Source organism: Bos taurus, chromosome 3, assembly GCF_002263795.3.
Source record: "Bos taurus isolate L1 Dominette 01449 registration number 42190680 breed Hereford chromosome 3, ARS-UCD2.0, whole genome shotgun sequence".
NCBI classification, from domain to species: Eukaryota; Metazoa; Chordata; class Mammalia; order Artiodactyla; family Bovidae; genus Bos; species Bos taurus.
In genome coordinates, this window is record NC_037330.1 from 115,538,939 (window position 1) to 115,556,013 (window position 17,075).

General features: G+C 49.7%; 1 protein-coding gene across 9 annotated transcripts in view; it reads left to right on the forward strand.

Annotated features, from left to right (window-relative positions):
- The window catches only part of AGAP1 (ArfGAP with GTPase domain, ankyrin repeat and PH domain 1), a 561,115-nt gene that overhangs the window by 494,785 nt on the left and 49,255 nt on the right, over positions 1-17,075 (forward strand). For all 9 annotated transcript variants that reach the window (XM_024990256.2, XM_024990257.2, XM_024990258.2 and 6 more), the window contains 3 exons: positions 1,308-1,462; positions 4,745-4,835; positions 7,745-7,967. In XM_024990256.2, coding sequence (XP_024846024.1) covers positions 1,308-1,462; positions 4,745-4,835; positions 7,745-7,967 — 469 coding nt within the window. The remainder of the gene's footprint in view (positions 1-1,307; positions 1,463-4,744; positions 4,836-7,744; positions 7,968-17,075) is intronic.

Consider the following 17,075-nt stretch of genomic DNA (forward strand, 5'->3'; position numbering starts at 1 on the left):
GGGGCCTGCAGGTGGTTGCAGGTGCTTCGGAGGCTGAGGGAGCATCCTCCTGTCAGAGGCTGATGGGCTGCCAGTGAGGCGGGGCCTTGAAAGGGGGCGGGGCCAGCCAGACAGTATGGAACCCTCGGAGGTCAGAAGTCAGAGACCATGAGGGGTGCCTGGGACACAGGCTGAAGGAACCAGGCGTGTGGCAGACAGAGCAGACAGGCATTTGTCAGATTGAGCAGAAAGAACGGCCACGTGTGGGTGTCAGAGGCAACAGACTCGAGCAGCAGTCCGCCAGGTGGGCACTGGGTCATTTGCATTATTGATAACAATCGCTCGCCCAGGAGATGGTGACACCACGCCGTCCAGCAGCCCGTGATGGGACACTACCGCTTGTCTGAGACGTGGTGCCTGGAAGTCCAGGTGCAGACGTCTTCACGGTTCGCTGCAGCTGGCTGTGCCGTCTGCACACGGCGCCTCCTCCGCCTTTTGTTTTGTGTCGGAGGCAGGAGGGTAGATGAGGGCAGAGACATGCGCCGGCGCCGTGGGGGGTGTCCCGTGGCCCAGACTGTTGAGGGCCTGAGTTGTGCACATCATTTAGCTGGTGGAAAACGCACTGAAGAAGGTGGGTCGCCCCCATTGTGAGGGTGAGGAAATGAGCCTAGGACGGGTAAAGAACTCGTCCGGACTCCGGCGTGCCAGGTGGCGGGGCAGGAATTTGAACATCGGAACTCCTCTTCCTGGTCCACAAGGTCCCCCCTTCAGATCACCTGGTATTTTGCTCGCTCTTCAGCCTGAGTCTCCCCAGCGAACCTGGTCTTCTGCCCTGAAATGACAGGCGCCCTCGAGGCCTCCCTCTTTGCTCTGGTGTTATCTGTGGATCGGGGCCAGGTGCTTATAAAGAAATTAAATTGCACCCTGAGATGAGCAGGGTTCACTTGATTTTCAGCCCGCTGTCAATTTCAGAGCCCGGCACCGACTTACAATATCAAGAACACCAGTTACAATACAATATCCCCGAGTCGCTTCATCTGTGCCCAGCACAGAGGCGCTGACATCACACGCTGGTTTTCCTTTTTCCTCCTCCCCTGAGCATTGATTGAAACCCAGCTAAGCCACGCTGGCTTTAGGAACCGAATCCGGAGTGTTTGGAGGTATGCGGGTTCAGATCTCCACGGCGGGGCGGCCGGTCCTGTGCGTGCCCGCGGCCCCATGCAGGTGCGATTGAACCCAAAGGCCCTTTCATGACCGGGGACTTGGCGGAGGGGCCTCGGTCTCATGAAAGCTAAACTCTTCATCCCCACCACTCTTCTGTGTTTCAGAGCAAGAAGAAAACTTTGAGTTTATCATTGTGTCCCTCACTGGCCAGACGTGGCACTTTGAAGCCACCACATACGAGGAGCGAGATGCGTGGGTCCAGGCCATTGAGAGCCAAATCCTCGCCAGCTTGCAGTCGTGCGAGAGCAGCAAGAACAAGGTAAGACCCGGAGCAGCCTGCCCCAGGCCCCCACCCCAGCCCACCCCCAGAAACCAGGAGCCACTGATCCTGAAAGGGAAACGGCCGGGGGCAGGGGACGGGGTGCATCCTGTGAGGCCATGAGATGGGTACAAAACCTTCACTTTTTCCATGCAGAAAGGGAAGTGATCAAGAAGATAATGAAACATTGTGTCGATGCATGTCCTGTATCATATATTAGTATCTTAGCTCAGCATGGCAGAGTATCCTGTTTTAAATCTTTTTCTCTCTCAATGTCATCCCAAATGTAAAGTACTGACCTTTAATTGTAGAGGATGGAATCTTTTGGATCCTTGTGGCTTATGAGTCCACATCCGTTTTTAGGCAGAACACCCTCTGGAAAAGAAGTGCTGGTTTAAAAAGAAGCCCTGTTCCATTCTCACAAATGCCGCCCCCCCCCCCCAATTCAAATCCATGTCAAGTTAGGAAACTGTTGTACTGTCTTCCATGAAAAGTGCATGCATGTATATGAGTGTGCAGTGAGTTCAGGGAAGATAAAATATCCATTTTCTAAATTCTGTTGATAAAGCCTGGTATGTATCTTTATTCAATTAGAGTTCATTCTTTTGCGTTTGTTTAGCCAGGAGAAATAGATTTTAACCTGCATTTTCTGAATTACTGCCCCATAATAGTCCTTATACAAAGGTCATTTTTCTTGTTTCCTTTTTCCAATCAGAGTATTCCTTCAAAAATCATTATTTTTATGCTTGGATATTTTAAACCCTTTCTCTGGGACACTAACGTCTTAGAGAGCATTTTTATTTTTTAGATTGTGAACAACTAGAAACCAGGAGAAAGAGCATGGCCTCTCAACCTGCAATTTCATTTGTAACCATTTAAAGAAATTTCTGCCAATGATTTATGTTCAGCTTTGTCATTAAGAAGGGAGTCTGTCTTTCAGAAAGATGGAGTATCTATTTTTATTACCCTCTTTAACCAGGGTAAACCAGACCACAGTCATTATTATTATAATGTAATTTGCCTCTCTTTTTAAAAGAAGTTTTATACCCACAGTGGGGAGAGCCAGGGCCTTTCATTTCTGAGCACCTTGGCTTTACTTAAGTCGCGGCCGCAGATGTGGCTTCTGAAGCAAACTCAGGATGCTTCCGGGTCTCCTGTTGACGGGGACCAAAGACACGCATCACCCACAAAGCTCAGGAAGCCGGTTTCAGAACAGGAATTGGCTGAACAGACAAAACGCGTCTCCAGATTTTGCATAAAATCACAGTATCTCGAGTCGGACCCTGAATCCATGCCAGAGGATCAGACTCAGGAAGGTGGAGCACAGCGTTGGCCTCTTCTGTTTCACAGCCCTGCCATTCTCCTCCCAGCTCCCTGCTCTGTGGACACGGCCAGCATCACCTTCGGGCCTGATGCAAACACCAGCCTCAAGATGCTGCCCTTTCCCTCTCCCTGGACGTGTGCCCTCTCAGTCAGGCACCGCTCCTAGAAGGAGGACTCGCTGGGCACAAAGGCAGACTTGTACCCGTTCACCTTGGGCATTTGCTGACCAGGCGTGCAGGTGTACAGCATGGAAATAATATCCACAAGGCACAGCTGGAGGGGAAAAGAATGGGCTCTGACGTATTCTAGCTGCCCTTGGATAATCGGTGGCAATCCAAGAGATTATAAAGGTAGACAGAGACAGTCACACACTCATACACACACACACATACACACTCACTCCAGATGCCAACAGAAATTGTTCTACACACTTTGAATATTTGGGCATGGAATAAAACCCTAATGATGTATTATGCTACCCTAATGGTGGCAGTTAATAAATTGTAGTTTGTGATTGAGTGGTCAGCTATCAATTATTTAACAGCAAACAATTTGACATAACGATGCTTCAATTTATGAATAATTTTTATACAAACATCAAGTTTATTCCAAGTGTCCTCTGGAATTTATTTGGCTTTGACCGTTGTATTAAATGTATCCATCATGAGCCTTAAAGTCCTTCAAAGGTACATCCTTTTACTGGCCACCTCTATTTTGAAAAATTCATCCTTAGTAAATGATCATGAATTCATGTAAAGTTTTATCAGTAAACATATCCCTCACAGCACTCTTCATAGTAGAGGAGAGCAGGAAACAGCCTAAATTTCCATCAAAGAAAGCTTCATAAATAAGTCATCATAAGTGGAATATCATGCAGTCATTTAAAATGATGCCAGAGTTATTATGACACTTTCTCTAAGAAGTCTTGGTGCCGAAAGACTGAAAATCAGTAACATAGGTAATAGCTACCTTCCGAAATCAAATTTTAGAATATAAAAAATAAAACTTCTGGATATTCACCACATCAATAAATAAATGAATTAAAATGATGCCAGAGGTTACGTGATGCCACTGAGAGATGACACTATGACATTAGACAGATTCCAAAGTAACATATGCTGTGCTGGTTTTTTTTTTTTTAAAGCACTTCTAAAAAAAATAAAAAATAAAGCACTTCTATCTCTATACATGTGCTTTTTTCAAAAAAAGCTTAGAATAGGTATCAAAATATTAATAAAACCTAACGATGATAGTTTATCATTTTATGTTGTCCTTTCCCCCTTTGTACTTTGTGACTTTCTCAGAAAAGACGATGAAGGATGTGTTGAAGCATAAATGCCCCCAGCCACTTACACAGTCCCCTCCGCCCCACCCCCACCCCCCACTGCACGGTGGCCTTGCTGGTGCGACAACTGGCCGAACGGGAAATGGGAAGTGAGTCCCCAAGGCGCAGAGTGTAATGGGGGCGTGGTCGCCTGACGAGGAACCACCAGACGTGTCTTGGGCACCGAGCCTCTCATCTGTCGCATCTTACCACGTGCTCCTGATGGGTTTTTCATCAGCTGGGCTCCATCCCAGAGACATCTAGTGTGCTGGGCTCAGCTGCTCCATTGCGTCCGACGCTGCAGCCCCGTGGACTGTAGCCCGCCAGGCTCCTCTGTCCGTGAATCTCCCAGGCAGGAATCCTGCAGTGGGTTGCCACTTCCTCCTCCAGGGGATCTTCCCGACCCAGGGATCAAACCCCCGCGTCTCTTACATCTCCTGCGTTGGCAGGCAGGCTCTTTCCCGCTGGCACCGCCTGGGAAACCCAAAGGCATCTGGAGAGGAGACCCGTTTTGAACCCAAAACTTGTGTGCTTGCTCACGATCCATCGGTGACTCCCGGGTGCTATTTCGCAGTCATGTACACTTATCTCAGGGTCCTCATATCTTCCATTTATCTGTCTCCCTCTGTGCCCAGTCCCGGCTGACCAGCCAGAGTGAGGCCATGGCCTTGCAGTCGATACGGAACATCCGCGGGAACTCCCACTGCGTGGACTGCGAGACCCAGAGTGAGTACGCGCAAGGGCGGGAGGCTCCGCCCTGGACAGAGGGAGGTGGGGTGGGCGGCCGCAGCCCACGCTGCTGCAGCCCATGTCTGTCATCTGCTGTGGAAGGTGCAGTGCATGATGTAATGGTGCGGAAGGCCTTGAAGTGCTTTTGTTTGGACTTTAACACAGTGCCCTGCGCACGGAAGCCTCTCTGATGGCACCATAAGTATTTCTCTCTCTCTCTCTCTCTCTTTTTTAATTAGATGAAATGTAGTTGATTTACAGTGTTGTGTTAATTTCTGCCATATAGCAAAGTGACTCAGTTGTCCCTGTGTGAACGCTTCTTCGTAATCATTTCCATTCTGGCTTCTCATGAGTCCTGCTTATGCCTCTTGGCAACCCCATGAGCCACAATCGCACCACTGGTGCTGGGCTTCAGCCAGCTGCCCACATGCTGCGCCGCACCCAGCGCCCAGGGCACACACTGAGCAGACTTGGTGCAGAAGGGGGCCGGGCCAGAGAGGGTGGGGAGGGAGTCGCTGGGAGCCAGGGAGACAGCAGGGTGCACGGCCGAGCGGCTCTGGTGTTCAGGGAGAGGGCAGCTGCTGCTCAGGTAGGATTTGGGTGACTTTACAGGAAGAACTCGGGACTGTCACACATCAAAGAGAAGGGGAGAGCCCGCCTGGGAGAGAGACCACCCCAGCCAGCGGGGCAGCTAAGAGCAGGATGCTGAGGCCAAGTCTGTGGCCTCCAGGAGACAGAAGAGGTCTCTTCTGCACATTCCTGGAGGGACTTTTTTAAAGCGTCTTCTTTTGTTTGAATTTTTAACTTTTACTTTCAAGCTGCATCATGCCATGAAGTTAGAAGAAGAGAAGTCATCACATGAAGTGTGTTTTTATCAGAGATCTTTTTTTTTTTTTTTATCAGAGATCTTTAAAAGCACAAAATCTGATTATTCTCAGAACCTCCATTAGGAGACATGGCCATGATGGTTCCCACCCACCATCTGGAAGACCTCTTTAAAGGGAATATTCTGTGCTCACGGGCTTCACAGTGTGTGGCCGATTGGAGGGCAAGAGAGTTTTCTGGGAGTGGGCCAGGCGGGTGAGTGCCCAGGCTGGGGACGGGGAGTGAGAAGGGGAGACTGGTTCAGGGGAGGCTCTGGGGCCAGTTGGTTTAGAGTGAGGCCACATTTGACAAGTGTGGAGAGAAAAGCGATCCTAAGCTTCCACTTCTTGAACACGTTATCTCTCAGGTCTGTGTCCAATCCTGCCAGACACTGTCTCTCTCAATTCTCGTGACTGTAATAGTTGGTGCTACAGTGGGTCCCACTCCTAGAGGGACAGGAACAGTCTGAAGGGTCGAGTTAGACAGCCCAGGTCACCAAAGAGCCAGTCACGGAGCAGGATTTAACCCTAAGCTCTTAGGTCAACCTGCTTTGTTTTCTCGGAAGACAAGGGAAAGGCTGAGGGACTGAGGTCAGGGCCACGAGCAATGACACGGTGGCAAGGCCATTTGGTTTTCTGTGTGTTATCATTATTATTATTTCTGCAGGCATTTGTTTCTTTTTGCCCCACCAAGACCACCTCTGAGGTCACAGACCCCTCTTCTTGTGTGTCCCCCCGACCCCACCACCACATGGTCCCCACCCCCTTCCTGCCTTCCTATGTTAAATATTAAATAAATGGCTGGCTGATTTCTGTTGAATTAGCCTAAAGTCCCTCCCGGGTCATTTGCCATTTATAGAATGATTCCAGATAAATATGATGTCAGTTACCTGGTTTTTTTTTTTTTTGGTGACTCTTCAAGTCTACCTGGAGTAAGGTATTGATTATTCCTGGATGATTTAAGCCTTATTTGCTTCTGTCAGTGGTGAAAGCCATTGACTGTCAAGGTCAGCCCCATCTTTGGAAGTCAGCTGGAGACTCTAGCATGAGGCCGGCCCTGGGCCTGGGTCCTCAGTCTCCTGACCAGGCCAGCCAGTTCCACACCAGGCGCCCCAGGGCTGTTCCCTGGACCCACGTGATGTCCGTGGTTCGGTGTCCAAGCCCAAAGCCTGTTCCGATTCGCTCTGCGAGTCATGCAGGAACCTAACCATCTTGCCAGCAGTGAAGGATGGAGAAATGGGAACTGCTTGGGTGGTTGCCCCTCAGTAAGATCCCTGAGAGTCAGACGTTCTCATTGTGGTGAGCCCCTCTTTCATCTTTGAAGTTTGCAAGCACACCCACCATGCCACTAAGAATGCTGATGTGCCCCGGATGCAGGCAATAACCGGGGACACTGCAGCTTTGGGAATGACCAGCTGTCCCTCTCTTCCCTTCTCCTTCCCTGCATCAGCAGCCATCCACAAGAGACACCCAGTCACGCCTCCTTTCCTTTCCCTGTGTGTCTGCTTGCTCAAGGGGTCTGCCCACTGTGTGTGTTGGTCGCTCAGTCGTGTCTGACTCTCTGCGACCCTTGGACTGTAGCCCACGAAGCGCCTCTGTCCATGGGATTTCCCAGACAAGATATACTGGAGTGGGTTGCCGTTTCCTTCTCCAGGGGATCTTCCCGACCCAGGGATCGAACCTGGGTCTCCTGCACTGTAGGCAGATTCTTTGCTGTCTGAGCCACCAGGGAGTCTGCAGAAGTGCCCAAACGTGCGTGTTTTCTCTCCAAACCCATGCTTTCAATTGTTCATTGTGTGGGGAATTCTGAGGCCTTGGCCAAAGCCTTAGGTGTCTCAAAGTTGCCGCCATCACGTCAGACCTCCTGAGATGCCTAAGACAGTTCCAGGTGGTGTCCAAGGCAGCATGTTTAAGGCCCTGACTCCAAGGAGGGACTGCTGGACGGGGAAGTCTGGCTAGCAGTTTCGCTCCTGAGATCCAAGGGCCTTGGGAGTGAGTGACGGCAGTCCGGTTGCATCTGGCGTCCCCTTCCTCCGCCCGCAGATCCCAACTGGGCCAGTCTGAACTTGGGAGCCCTCATGTGTATCGAGTGCTCAGGGATCCACCGGAACCTCGGCACCCACCTCTCTCGAGTCCGGTCTCTGGACCTCGACGACTGGCCCATTGAGCTCATCAAAGTGATGTCGTCCATCGGGAACGAGCTGGCCAACAGCGTCTGGGAGGAGAGCACCCAGGGGCGGACGAAGCCCTCGCTGGACTCCACAAGGTAGGGGTGCGGGGAGGCGGGCACTCACTCGGCCTTCTGCTCAACAAAACCGGGAGTGACCTTAGCGACAGCCACCGCGAGAACCGCCCTGGCCACCGGTGGGAAGGCCAATAACCAGCCGGAAATGTCTGTGTTTAAAGTTGGTTTTCCACGGACGTGGATAATTCCAACTCCTTAATTTTTCATGTTTGTTTTTACACTTAGGGGATCCCTCTCCCTCTCTCAGAGACGTATTAAGCTTCTAACCTGATGAATATATCACTTTAATTAATACATTTCTAATAGGCATAAGCTGTGCTGTTAACACTAATTATGGAATTTGGGATTCTTTTGATTTTGTTATTCTTATGTCTTTGATAAGCATCTATTCCATTGGCCCCACTCCCCTCTGACCTCCCACTAAGTGAGTTGATAGTAACCAAACATATTTTATTTTCTAAACTGTATTCCTAACACATTTAATCAACCAAGTACGGCGTCCGTAACGTGTGGTGGCTCCTCATTAGTGTTAATTGTTACCCAGTGTAAAAAATGCATTTATTTTGAGCCCATTCTGTTTCTCATTTTTCATTTGCAGCAATTATAAGCCGTTTTTGAGTACACATGCATATTTAATGTACCTAAGAGGTGGTAAAATGGCCTGTCTTCTGAGAAAGCCTCTTTCGCGGAGGCGGGGTGGACCGTCCCGTCTCCGAGGCTGTTCCGGCGTCTGAAGCAGAGGCGTGGTGGGCGGGCGCAGCCGTCCCGTCTCAGGAGTGTGCGCGGTGACGGGGGCGGCTGGGCCTCCCAGCACCAGCGCTGATGTGTTTTGCCGGGGATCAGACAAGGAAACCTGGGCGTCCGTCTATGGGTGGGCCCCACGCGAGGGGTAAGAAGTCGGTTTCTGTCAATAAGCAATAATGGTGTGGCAGGGCGGTGGGCTTCACCAACACTGGAAAATGAATTTGGGGTGCCCCCTTCGGTTCACTTGCGAGAATGAAGCCAGTTCATTAACCCTACCCTTCGTATTAGATGCTCTGTGGAAAGGGGGTGGGGAACTGAAAGGTGTGTGGCGTCTCTGCTTAAAACCTCTCAGCTCGGCGCTATGAGCTCTTCCGTAAGTTACGTTGTGTAATATGCCATGTGGGCAACGGTCCTACAAACTGAAGACATGATACACTTTTACAGTTTTAAATTTTGATACAACGTTAATATGGAAATCTACTGGTTCATCCACTAGGGGCATTCTTCAAAGATTAGTTCGTGTTTTAATATGTATTTTTTTCATACATGTATGTAGTTTCCCATACATGTATTTTTTCATACATGTACTAGAGGGTAGTTAGATCTGAAAAAGAAAAATGATTGAAAATTGGATTGAGCTTAATGTGTGAATGCAGAAAACGTTGAAGTAAGTTGAGAAAAGATTAATTTTATACATCTTACTGTTTGTATGTAAAAGGAGCATATGTACTATTTTTAATACCATGAATTAGAAGAGTTTGTTTTTCCATCTGTCATAACTAGAAACTGTTTAGAATGATTAGAAACAAAGATGTCAGTTAAGTTTTTAACTGGGAAATATTTTGTAATAGTTTTGTCTTCATAAGTGAAGACTGTATGTAAGAGTATTTTATTATTCTGTCTTGAGTATTTTAATTAAGTTCCTGAGTGTATGACTTCCCCTTCTGTGCAGGATTGTACATATTGTATCTTTACAGATTACAGACATTTGAGTCTTCCTTTCCCACAGGTGGAGTCATTGTCATGAACTTCCTATGGTGAGGATGGTATGGTTATGTGGTCTTGCCCAACGTAACTTTGGAGTTTCTAAATTCTGTTCAACTCTTAAGATAAAACATGTTTGAGAATTGACTGTGCCTTTGGTAATTCTCCCAGGGAGTTGTGGTTTTAATTAAACTCAGCAAATATTCATTGAGTACCTTCTCATAGAACAGAAGTGGTCGCCAAGTGATGACCTTAGGTCTGCAGTGATGGGTGTGTGTGCTCAGAGCTGGCCAAGGATGCCAGGACCCAGTGGCATTCAGAGATGGAAGGGGTCTGTGGTCTCAGGGAAGTTCAGGAGAAATGTCTTCTGAGCTGGCCTTGGAACCATGGGGTGGTTCTCCAGGCTTAGGAGTGTGGGGAGTGTGTGGTGGAGGCTTAGGCAAAGATAGGAACGCCAAAGGAAGCCTGGGGAGCCCCTGGGGAGGTGGAGCCGTGGGTACAGTGAGGGATGGGGAAGGGCAAGGCCATGGCGGAGCAAAGACCTCGTGAGCCAGGGGTGGTGCTTTAACAGTGACTCTGGGGGTGGGTGGGCTTCCCTGGTGGCTCAGCTGGTAAAGAATCCACCTGCAAGGCAGGAGACCTGGGTTCGATCCCTGGGTTGGGCAGATTCCCCTGGAGAAGGGATAGGCTATCCAGTCCAGTATTCTTGGGCTTCCCTGGTGGCTCAGTTGGTAAAGGATCCACCTGCAAGGCAGGACACCTGGATTCGATCCCTATTTTGGGAAGATTCCCCTGGAGAAGGGAATGGCTACCCACTCCAGTATTCTGGCCTGGAGAATTCCATGGACTGTATAGTCCATGGGGTCACAAAGAGTCGGACATGACTGAGCAGGTTTCACTTTCACTGGGGGTGGGCAGAGGGTGGGCTCTTGGGGCTGTTTAAGTGTTCATGGATGTCCCACCTGTTCCCGGGAGGATCAGAGGCAGCCAGCAGGATCATAGGAAGAGATGGAGACAGGTGAGGAGACCAGTCTGAAGGCGGTGGTCCTGGTAGAACAGAGGGAGAGCCTCAGGTACACTCAGAAACAACTCAACATAATCGCATCGTGAAAACCCAGACCCCTACCTCCTCCACTACCTCCTGCAGTATCTTCAAACAGACAGAAAACTAAAACGTTTGCCCTGGAATGTCCGCATGGAATTCCACCTACGATGTAAGAAGTGATGCCTGGCCTGGTCCCTGCTTCCCCAAGACCAGGAGAGATACACCCCCCTACCCGCCCCATCTTGCTGTCTCCACTGGCGGTGCTCGCTAGCACAAACAGCTGGAGGGCTCGCTAATGTGGCCCTAAGGTAATACTAAAAAGAAATATTTTAATAAATTTTTATCTCCATCTGAGGAAAAGCCAAGTGCAATATATCCAGTCTAATTCTTTGAAAAGGGGCCCAGCTGTTTTCCCGAGAAGCTCCGTCCATTCTGTCTTGTTCAGAAGATTCATTCTGACAGTGGCATATAATTAGAAATGTGCTGTTCCTCCCCCAGCACACACGCACGCACGCACACACACACACGCTCAGGAGCATGGGGGAGTAGAACACAGCTGATCCTTCAAACACACACACAGGCTGAGGACCATGGGGAAGTAGAACCCGGCAGATGCTTACACACACACACACACTCAAGACCATGGGGAAGTAGAACACGGCAGATCCTTCACACACACACACAGGCTGAGGACCATGGGGAAGTAGAACCCAGCAGATCCTTACACACACACACACACTCAAGACCATGGGGAAGTAGAACCCAGCAGATTCTTCTCCAAAAAAAAACCTGAAACCACCTTGCCCGGTGTCGCCCAGACCTGCAGGGGACACAGGACACAGGGAAGCAGGGTCCTCTGACCAGCCGTCTGTCCCCTGCACCCTGATTAGGGCAGCTTCGGACGGCTCATAATTGGTTCCAGCGATTCTCAGCTGCCCCGAGAACTGCCGTTCAAACTTGAACAGCACAGAGATCAATCGAAGCTGACAGCGGCAAAGCCGTATTGACTTCCCATTCCTAAACCGGGGGATCATTAGTCAAGAAAAGCATCTTTTAATTACTCCCAGGAAGAAAAAAAAAATCTTTTTTTGGATGGATTCTGCAACAACTGCCATTTTTTTTCCCCCGGTGCATTCGATATTAAATTTATTGTCGTGGGAGGGGAGAGGGGGCCCTTCATCCCACTCTGTGATGGAGGTTTAATTTGGAGAAAGGAGCCAGTTAGAGATCGATGTGGTAACAATTAACTACATCTGGGGTGGAATCAGAATTCCCCTCTAATTGCTATTGATACCATTTAAGCACACACTTAAAATATTGATTGTAAATGGGGCTGCAGAGGGAGAGGCGAGGTGGGAACAGAACTAGCGTCGGGGGCTTACAGAGGGGCGGCCTGCTGTCTGCAGGCCGGTCAGTGCCTGAGTGTGTGGACGCCCGCAGGGTCTGGAGAAACCAGGCAGGGCTCCAGTACCCGTGTCAGGACACGATTCGGAGGTAAAGACATTAAAACAGTCGTGTGCGTCTTTCTGGAGTGAGTGAGTGAGACAGAAAACTGGCTCGCTTGGAATACACATGTCAGGGGGTCTTGCAGCCTTGGAGCCTTGGAACCCTGTGGGTTCGTGAGCAAAACGCCCAGGATACGATGAAGCCGTCTCCACAAGCCTCTGTGCGCATCCTGGCACGCTCAGCCACGCGCTGGTGTTCTCGGGGGGCCAGTCTGCATCACTTAAGGCAGGTCCTTCTTCTCAATCCCATCCCCCTTGCACTTCGAAGCTTTTTCGATTGACTTGCAGGGAAAAGAATGTCCTACCAGGACCGATCAGAGCCCTCCGCAGCCGCATTCCTCTTGGCAGCAGCTGAACTCTGCTGGGCTGAGCGGCTCTCTCTTCATCTCCCATCTTTGTATCTCCAGGTGGCGGGCTTTGGCCAAAGTCCGGGAGGGTGTGCAGGGACCAGTTGCTATTTGCATTTCACGGCAGGTAGCCTGTTTACAAGGCGCTTTGGGGGCCTGCCGATTTGGTCTAGGAAATCAAAGGAACCTGGAAGTGGAGAGCTTGCGTTTTCAATTCCATGAAAGAGCCCTTGGGAAAAGCTCTGAGCCCAGCTGAAATCATCCACCGTCTCTTTGATCCCACTCGGAAGGGACCCCAGCTTGCTGATGGGTGTGCGTTCCCTTCCCTCTCCAAGCATCCTTTCTCTGGGTTCCGTCATGTGTCAGTTCCCCTGCGCCCCTGGGCGCCCCTCTTGTCTTTAACCTCTAAAACGCTGTCAGTCTGGGAGGAGGCCGTGGGGCCGGACGTCAGGAATCTGCGTGGGAGAGACTGAGGGACCGCACGCTCGCAGGCCGAGCGGGTCCACCCGGTGATCCGAGTTCCGTGTCCTTTTGATTTCCGAACGCCACTTTCATCTTATTTATGCACATGGAGATATTGATAAAGGGGAAATGTATCCAAACTGAAAATAATTGGATCCCCACCGCTCCCTCCGAGATATTAAAAGCAGCCCCACTTGGCCACGTCTCTGTCTCGTTAGGTTTGATCGTTAAGATCACAATATCGTAATCTCAGGCTCAAATTTCTGGCATAAAGATGCACTGATCCAAATGCGGCCTCGGGGAACGTGCGGACCCACGCGGCCCCAGGATTGTCTCATCTTATTATTTTTCCACAGCTCTTGGCCCCGCTGAGGTCGGTGTTTTGTCTCTTTTGAGTGTTCCTCTATGCTTGACACCTTTTCCTATTTTCTTTCCTTAAAAAAAAAAAAAAAAGGGAAAAGAAAAATGGGCAGGGGGAGAAACATGGGGGGGGGGGATAAAAAAAGGACTTTGCCGTGATGACCAGAACCCATCTGCAGTTGGGTGACATCTGCTCCCCACATGTCACTTCCCTCATTAACAAGCAATTGAATTAATTAAATGCTACTCAGAACACGCATAACAAGCTACCGGCAGTGTCCAAATTAGCACTGATAATCAAGGATGATTTCCTTTATTATCCTGCTAAGTGGTGTGCAGACTCTGATCTCCCTGTCTGCCCTCATCTATTTACATACCCCCAGCCTCTGCCTTTGGAAGCGGAGGTTATCTCACCTAGTTAATTTGCCACGATCACCGAGCATGGCGGATTGATGCCCTGCCTCTGCCGCCAGAGCCGCCGAGTGTGGGGGGGTGGGGGGGCACCCTATCCCCCCTCCCCGCCTGCCCTCCCCCCAGCCCAGCCTTTGTATCTCAAGCTCACTGATAAATTAAAGGCCACCCCTGTGGTCTCTCAAGTGAGTAATAGAGGCAGAAATTTCATTTTGCAACTGGCTGATTTAATGATCCAAAGGGTAATTAATGGCCTGATTATCTTAATGTTAAATATGTCCGGCAGCAATTACTGTGACCTCCCGCTTGTCAAGGTCCGGGCTGTGCTCTTCTTTCAATTAAGTTCTCTGGGGCTTAATGGTATGAATAAACTCCTCTGATTCTGTCATCCCAGACGGACGCAGAGGGTTCAGAGAGCTGGGGGCTCCTCGGGAGTTTTAATCAGCCCCGTCTTCGACTCTGGCGATCAGAGTTAACAATTATCCCACGGACAGCCTCACTTTTCTTCTTCCCCTTGCAGGACCAACCCCCACGCCACCCCACCCGCCCTTTCCTGTTGTTGTTTTATTTTATTTATTTTCTCTTATGCATTTCCGCGCTGGGAGGGAAGAATTCTGTTTGCGGAGGGAGTTGCTGTGCTCCGGCAGGCTCGTCTCTTCCAATATAAATTATCATGTGAGCGCTGTGGTTTTTCTGTTTGACAGGCTTAATTAATTGGCAGGAGCCCCCGAAAACGACAGGGCCACTAATTGCAACTCCGGGTGCATTCCTGTCATCACGGCATGCCTGTCAGCGGGCATGCCCTGGCCCCAGCCTCCAGAGCGGGGGGCCAGCCCTCCCAGCCTCAGGTCCAGGCGGGGACAGCGTCCTGAGCATGTAGGGACAACTGGCCGGCCTTGAGGAGCTTTGGGTTTGCAGGCACGCCGTACCCCACACAGGAGTGATATTTACTGCCTGTGAAGTTTACACGTCCGTGGCTCTGCAAACCCAGCAGCTGCTCGGGGGACCTAGTCTTTGACTTCAGATATTTTAGTGACTTCTCGGAGCAGGGCGGCTTGGAATCAGACCCCAGAGCTGTAACTCAGAGACTCTCCTTGACTGGATGGTCCTCATTAGCACGTTGCTAAATAAGCTAGGGTTTCCCTGAGCTCTGCACCCAGATCAGAAATACTCCGCTGTAAGTATTGAGCCGTCCAGGGAAATGTACAAACAAGAAGTGCATTAACACTGCCTCAAAAATAATACCTGAAGATTACAGTTGACAACAGACAGAGCCGTCCCTCCGGTAAACTGCAGGCAGGGAGTGTGGAGGGAATCCACGCATTGGCAGCATTCTCTGATTAAGCTCTTGGGATACACCGGCCCTAATTATAAGAAAGGCGGATCTAACAACGTTCTCCATTAGGTTAAGTAAAGCGGGATCCACGTTTTGCAGCGTAACTCTGCCATCACCTGCCTTTGAAGCAGGTGGACGGGATAGTGCTGCTGGTTTATCCCGTCTGCCTGCCGCACGCAAACCCATCTTTTATTTGATCCTGCAGGAAACCAAATGTGGGGGAGCCAGCTTTGCGGCCGGGGAGCCGTCTTGGATTGAGAATCGCTCTCATTTGCTTTCTGAAATGCAGCCATGGAGACAATCAAGGAATTTTTTTATGTTTAAGGATTTTTACTGTCACTGGTAAAGCTGAAAATGCAGTCGTCTGCTCGCATCCGTTTCTTGTAGGGGCCCTGACCACTTCTGAGCCCACGTCCATTTGTGGTCGTAGATGGAGCAATGTGATGTGGAGATGAACCATTAGGCTTGAGTAACGTATCATGAGAGACATTCTAAGCCGGTGCCTAGAAAAACTCTAAAACAACTGCCTGTGTTTTGATTCCTCCACAGCAGAGAATTTTCCAGAGGGTCCTTCCTCTCAGTGATGTTTGGATCATTTTGCAGCAGAAACTTCTTTCTTCTGAGCAAGGCTCTGCTTTCTTCTTCCTCATAATGAGCAAGAGGCCGAAGCAAGTAAGCCTGGCCCAGAGCTCACCGTGTGCGTTGCTAAGTTGCCTCAGACCCATCTGACTCTTTGTGACCCCATGGACCATAGTCCACCAGGCTCCTCTGTCCATGGGATTCTCCAGGAAAGAATACTGGAGTGGGTTGCCTTGCCCTCCTCCAGGGCATCTTCCCAGCCCAGGGGTTGAACCTGTGTCTCTTGTGTCTCCTGCATTCACAGGTGGGTTCTTTACCACTAGCGCCACCTGGGAAGCCCAGCTTACAGGGTATGGGGCACTTTTTCTGAGCACAGAGCCTTCTTGCAACATTGGATGACCCCCCCACCACCCTTTCCCAGGTGGAGAGACTATGAAGTTAGGGTCCTGGAGCCATTTATCTCGGGTCACCCAGGACTCAGGGACAGGTCATTTGGACTCAGGACCTAACTTCTGACACCCGCCCTGGTCCTCCAGCTGCTCCTGGCCTTTTCCTGCTCAGCATCACGTGGCCACATCCACCGGCCAATGTGGCATCCAGAGGTCCCACTGTGTGCACACGTATCCATTCCCTCTCGGCCCCGGCTCATACTCCTACCAGCCTGTGTCTGCGTTTAGATAGTATTACTGTAAATTTATTATGTATAATAATGTAACTGTAATATTTTTCCACTTATAAAATCTCGTAGCCTCACTCATGGTAACTTGAGGATAATAAAGCATCATTCATTTCAGTTTGCATTCATATGGCAGACCTGATTTTTAAGTTACTCAGTCACGATTCTGAAGTCTTAATTTTCTGATGTCAGTGCTAATCCTTAGAGCTTCTGTGGAAAACGGTGCTGAATTAAAATTTTTTTAAAAAATAGTGCTGATACCTAAACAGATGCACGAGCCAGTGTAGTCAAAAGGTTCAGATTTTCCCATAACCACATCCTTCTCCTGCCTGAATCCCTGACCCAACAGTGTCTGTTGAAAACATTCAGCTTGTTTTCCCAAAAGCCTCACAACCATATTTTTTATTATCCGCATGATGAAATGTGGAGCTGGACCAGAGGATAGTTCCGGTTCCACAGGCAGCATCTTCTATGATTGTGATTTTTTTTAAAACCAAGCATTTTCTCATTTTTAAGATGAACTAGTCATTAATCCACCCACTTAATCATGCGATTTAATGCTAAAGGAGAATCGTATTTAGGAAGTTTCCTGGGCTCTTTTGTCTGGAAACCCCAGTCGGCTTTGTGCCTGGGTCCTGCGTGCTGCTGGGGAGAGAGGCAGGTGCCCCTTGCCCGCTCAG